General features: G+C 41.8%; 1 protein-coding gene across 1 annotated transcript in view; it reads left to right on the top strand.

Moving 5' to 3' along the window:
• The window catches only part of DNER (delta/notch like EGF repeat containing), a gene marked incomplete at its 5' end in the record, with an annotated part of 319258 nt that overhangs the window by 251472 nt on the left and 61786 nt on the right, over positions 1-6000 (top strand). Inside the window, 1 exon segment of the mRNA XM_034655313.1 lies at positions 4782-5006. Within this exon segment, the coding sequence (XP_034511204.1) occupies positions 4782-5006 (225 nt within the window).

The following is a 6000-nucleotide window of genomic DNA, read 5'->3' as shown; positions in this document are numbered from 1 at the left end:
GGAGACTACCCATATTTCACCATTAAATGTGAAGTTACCTGCAAATTTTTTGTTTATGCCCTGTCTGATGGAGGAAACGGCCTCTGTTTTAGTTCACAGGTAGTCCCCCCCTCTAAAAAATAATAAATGGATATTGATTTTTGTCGAACGGGTTTCTCACATCTATCGAAATGACTGACTTGTTTCATGTGCAAGTGTAAAGAATTTGTGTTCTGAGTCTTTGGGTGGGGTTTTATATTAATATTTATTAGGTCAAGAAGGTTCAATAGTGTTTTGAAATATTGTAGACATGATCTCATTCTGTCAATTTATTCTATCAGGTAATAAGAAAGAGGTCCTTCCCTGATGGGGTCCGTTTCTCCCCCTGGCAGTTTTTTCTTTTGTGTATTTGTAAGTTCTCTTATTAGGTGTGCCAATATGTCATCGCCACACCAGCTTTCTTACTCTATTTTCCCCATCATGTATCTTCTCCCATCTTTTCACATCAATCTTTATGTCTTTTTATTTAAAATGTGTTTTTCTTAGAGAACATGTACTTTGGTCCACTTTGTTCAGTCTGAAAGTCTCTGCATTGTTCGTCATTTATATTCAATGCAATTATTGATAGGACTGGCTGCTGCTTGCTTTCTGTTCATCTCCCATGGTCTTTGTTTTGTTCTTCCTTTCCTTCCTTCTTTTGGGAAAATTGAATATTTAGAAAAATTTTTTCTGTCGGTTGGCTTTTTAGTGATATCCTTGTTTTCTGCTGTTGTTTTGGTTCTTAATTTTTTGTTTTTATTTAGTGGTTTATTTAGTGGTTTCTCTGGGCATGACAGTATCATGTATTATGTTCTTACTGAACATTTTTATTTGCCAATCACCGTGCCAAATGTTTTCCAGAGTTTTTCATTTAAGCTTTGTAGAAACCACATGCTGTCGGCATCATCATGTCCATTCCATGAACGCAGAGACATAAGGTCAAGACGATTAAGGACTTGCTCAAGGTCTCGTGGTTACTCGTGGGCAGAGACAGTATTCAAGCCCAGTTCCTTTTGGTTCCAAAGCCCATGCTTCACATTAAGTCACACACAGAAGGCACACACACAGGGCCCACAGATGTGTTTTAGTTACCAGAGAAATGACTTATCAACATTTGAAACTAGGAGGGATTCAAACAAGAATCTAGATTTCAGATATTTCTTTCTTTCTTTTTTTTTTTTTTTAAAGATTTTATTTATTTATTTGACAGAGATAGAGACAGCCAGCAAGAGAGGGAACACAAGCAGGGAGAGTGGGAGAGGAAGAAGCAGGCTTATAGCAGAGGAGCCTGATGTGGGGCTCGATCCCATAACGCTGGGATCATGCCCTGAGCCGAAGGCAGACGCTTAACGACTGAGCCACCCAGGCACCCCCAGATATTTCTTGAAAATTCAAAGAGCTGGTAACGGGATCCACCTTCCAAATGGCAGCAATGGGCTATGGGTGAGCGGCGGCCACCCCTTTGGAATGTACTTGGGGGCGCACATTCTCCAGTTTGGCATCGTCCCCGCCACTCCCTGCTGTCTTACCACGGGCCCACTGCCGTCATCAGCGCTGCCTGCCTGACTCTTGCTGGCATTTCAGTTTGAGGCTCCTCTTACCTTGGTGTCCCTAAGCTCCCCCCCATTTCATTCTTCCACCGTCTAATTGGTCCCTGAACTGACACTGTTGCTTGTGAAATCATTTACTGTCTCTCTCACATTCTGCATCCCCAGTGCTACAAATTGTTCCTTCTAACCTCTCACCCCAATTATGCTAGTAAACACCTGCTTTCCAGCTTCTAGTCTTGATCACCACTAATTCACTCTCCACACTGCTTGCAATTAGGGATATCAAAAAACCAGGAATAGATGATGTCCAGAAGCTGCACAATGAAATGGAGACTCCTTATGGAGGCATGCCAGACTGTCCATGATCTGGCCTCTGACCAGAGGCCTCATTTATGTTCACTTTCCACCCTCTCCTTGACCTTATGGAAATATGGGCTCTCCCCAGTCATGACCCTTCACATCTCTTTGAATATTTACTCATCTTTCTCTCTACTTGGAATAGTCTATGTGGATTATGTGAATATTTGTAAGGGAGTCTGTCAACATGAATCTAGAGTGATTGCCTTTCTAAAATTTGTAATTTTTAAAATTTTGACTTGATTGATGGGTCTTCTATTTCTTTTTCCATTCAGATACAAACAGGATAGAAACATGATTCCCGGTTATGTTTCTACACCGTAACACCTTAACTGGCCCATCACTGACCTCTCTTCCGGCTGTATTGCAGAGTAGCAACAGCTTGGGCTTAGTGTCCCAGCTCTGCCATCCACTAGCTACGTAGACTTCCACGGGCTACTTTATGTTTCTGGGTCACCATGGTCTCATCTGTTAAGTAGCGCTACTAAGGGTTCTTTTATCACACAATTACAGTGGGGTTCAGAGAAATGATGCATGGAAGGGCTTAGAACCATCTGGTGCACACCAGCCCCAGGGGATGTCCACTATTGTTATTCTTACCATTCTTATTTAACTCATTTGTTCAGCATTGGATCAGGAGGTCTTTCAGGAATTTTGCTATGTATCTTTTTAGAACCCACAATGACTTTATGAAGAAAATAATTTCAGCTCTTTCCTGGATGAGGCAGCAGATTAGAGAGTTCAGGCTTGCCTTGGTCGCTGTTTGTCCCATGGTATAAGTATTTAAGTATCTCCTTTTTCAGTCAGAGTAGAATGGAGTGTGTCTCGTGAAAGGTGGAATTATATTCCACTCTAGGCCATGAAGGGATTCTTTGGAGAATTCAAGTGTTATTAAAACTGATGTGGGACATTTTTAGTACGATTTCTAAAATTTAAAAACTACTGGAACTTTATAAAATGTTGAATAGTAGTGGATCTTGAAAAGGTTTTCTATTTCTGTATGGAAAAATATCAAGCTGATTATGCCAATTTATGAGGGATGCTTCAGGTAATTAAGTCTGGGAGCTATTTTTGTTTGTTTTATATATTCACTCTGCCCTTAACAGTAACAACAGAGATTGCTAATACTGCCAGGAGTTCTGTGTGAAGATGGGCAGATACCAACTTAAATGTAGACAAGAAGGGGCACCTGGGTGGCTCAGTTGGTTAAGCATCTGCCTTCAGCTCAGGTCATGATCTCCGTGTCCTGGGATCGAGCCCCACATTGGGCTCCCTGCTCAGCGGGGAGTCTACTTCTCCCCACTCCCTCTACCTGCCTCAGCCCCCACTCGTGCTTTCTCTCATGTGCTTGCACTCTCCCTCTCTCAAATAAATAAATAAAATCTTTAAAAAATGTAGACAAGAAAAGTTGAAGAGAATATTGGAATAAAAGCTATTAGTAAAATTATTTAACTTAGTTTCAAAAATTTGAACCATCTTCATTTAATGTTCAAGCTGCTCTTATCCTGTGAAAACACTGGGTTTTACTAAAACATTTGAAATCCCTACATGGATGTACAAACCTACAGACCCACATATATGTATGTACATTTTTCAAAATTGAGAAATACTGAAACACATATACAGAAAAAAATAAAAATCATCTATACAATTAACACATTAAATATTTTTAAAAAATTTAATGCTTTACTGAGGTATAATTTAGATATAAATCTCATTCATTTTAGGTACATAACTCAGTGCATTTTAGTAAATGTATCACCATAATGCAATGTTAGACCATTTACATCGACCCTAAAGACTGCTCATGGCCATTCAAGGTCAGTCCCTCTTCCTACCCAGCCCCAGGCAAGCACCAATCTATTTTCTATATCTGTAGGTTTGCTTTTTCTGGACCTTTCTTATAAGTGGACTCACACAACATGTGGCATTTTTAACTGCTTTCTTTCAGCTAGCGTAATTTTTTGAGGTGCATCCACGCTGTAGCACGAGTCAGAACTTAGCTCCCTTTTATTGCTGGGCGGTATTCCATTATATGGACACAACATAGCTTGTTTATCCATTACAGTCACCAACGTAAAAAAGTATATATTCAAGAAACGGCTGACAGTGGCTCTTCTAGAGAGAAGAATGGGGTGTACGGGATATGGGTGGGAGATCTTTTCACTGTCTACTACTTAAATGGGTTTACTTTTTTAAATTCAGGATTCTGTCTTTTTTGAAGCAAAGGTAAGGAACACCTTTCCCCCAGCAATATGGATAAAATAAGAGGACAAAGCCCTCCACTGACCCCAATCCCACCTTCCTGAAGGTAATCACCATGAATTTATTTTTGGCATCTTTCTAGACTACATACACAGACATACATGTGCACACATACACCTATAAATATATTCATGTCCTTGGATGTCTGTACATAGAAGTGGTCGTATATCTTACATTGCAACAAATTGGAAGCTCGGGGCTTACTATTTTAACTTCCGGTTCCCAAAGCTCAGAAGACCTGCCTTACCCATATCATTGGGTTGTCTGTATCTGGAAACTTAAATGAATTAATCACTTCACAATGGGGAACATTTAAGAATGGACCCAGTTTATTTATTTTTTAAAGATTTTATTTATTTATTTGAGAGAGAGGAGGGGAGAGCACAGAGGGAGAGGGTGAAGCCGACTCCCTGTGAGCAGAGAGCCCAACATGGGGCTTGATCCCAGGACCCTGAGATCATGACCTGAGCCACAGGCAGCCACTTAATCCACTGAGCCACCCAGTGGCCCCATGGACCCAGTTTATGAGCTAGGATGTGTGAACACGGTTTCATTTGTTTTACCCATCCCTCTGGCTGTGTTTTCTGGCAGGCTACTTCGGCGCGGCCTGCGAAGAGAAGGTGGACCCGTGCGCCTCGTCGCCGTGTCAGAACAACGGGACGTGCCACGCGGAAGGCATGTACTTCAGCTGCAGCTGTAGTGCGGGCTTCACGGGGCCGGCGTGCGCCCAGCTCGTGGACTTCTGCGCACTCAGCCCCTGCGCGCATGGCACTTGCCACAGCGTGGGCACCAGCTACAAATGTCTCTGTGACCCAGGTTGGTACCGTCATGGGACACAAATCCTTGCTCCCTCCAGGGTCAGACTTTGACCTTGTCTTTTGCATCTGGGCAGATGTTGACTCGTGGAATGTGTTCACTTGTCCATAGGCGTGCACGCCACTCATTTGTGACGTGCTTTCTCTTTAGGCTTATTCTTGGCAGGGTTTTAAAAACACCCTTTCCCCTCTCCGTGAGCAGGTCACAGTCATTATGACAAAATAGGAAAAATACAAGTAAGCAAAATATGAAAATTAAAAACAGGCTTAATCTCTGAACAGCTGAATTATTTTTTAATGATTTACTAGAGGTCATTCCAGAGTTTTACTGGATTGCGTATCTTTTAATACTGTGTTCTTAGGTTAATGGAGTATGTTTTCCTATTTTAATGGGCATAAAAAAGCAAGATGCAATCTGTTTAGAATGTTATCATCTATTAAAATTCTTACTGTGTGTACTGTATGTATTATCGGACCTGTGACGACCTCTGCAAATGTTCAGAAGTTCCATCATTTATTTTCCAAAGTTCTTCTGCATTGTACTGATTTTTTTTATTGTGTAAATTTTGAGACTCAGAAGTCACAGTGATTCCCAGTCAAAATTTGTGTCTGCACAACCTACCTGTGTGGTCCTGAAAAGAACACACATAGGTGACTCTTTATGGTGGCTTCTGTTCTGCCTACGTCTCTCCGTACTTGCACAAGCTAGCTAATCAGAATGCGTTGAAGCGTGATTCCTCACACGTGTGCCTGACCCGTCCATGTGGAGGCCAGTTCCCTGGTTTTGCTGGAGTCCTGGTTCTGCTCGTGCAGTTCCTTCCACATGGATGCCTGCTCCTCTGTCACCCCATTTCACCTGCAGACTTCTCCTTCTGGGCCCAAAACGCTTTCCTCCCTCTGAATTCCAGCAGTCATCCTCCATATCACTTGCCTGGTCTTTAAAACATTATATTAATTGTCTTTCTCCCCACTGGGGGCAGAGGAAGTATATTTTA

This window comes from Ailuropoda melanoleuca, chromosome 2 (assembly GCF_002007445.2).
Source record: "Ailuropoda melanoleuca isolate Jingjing chromosome 2, ASM200744v2, whole genome shotgun sequence".
NCBI lineage: Eukaryota > Metazoa > Chordata > Mammalia > Carnivora > Ursidae > Ailuropoda > Ailuropoda melanoleuca.
This window is presented reverse-complemented; position numbering and strand designations above follow the sequence as displayed.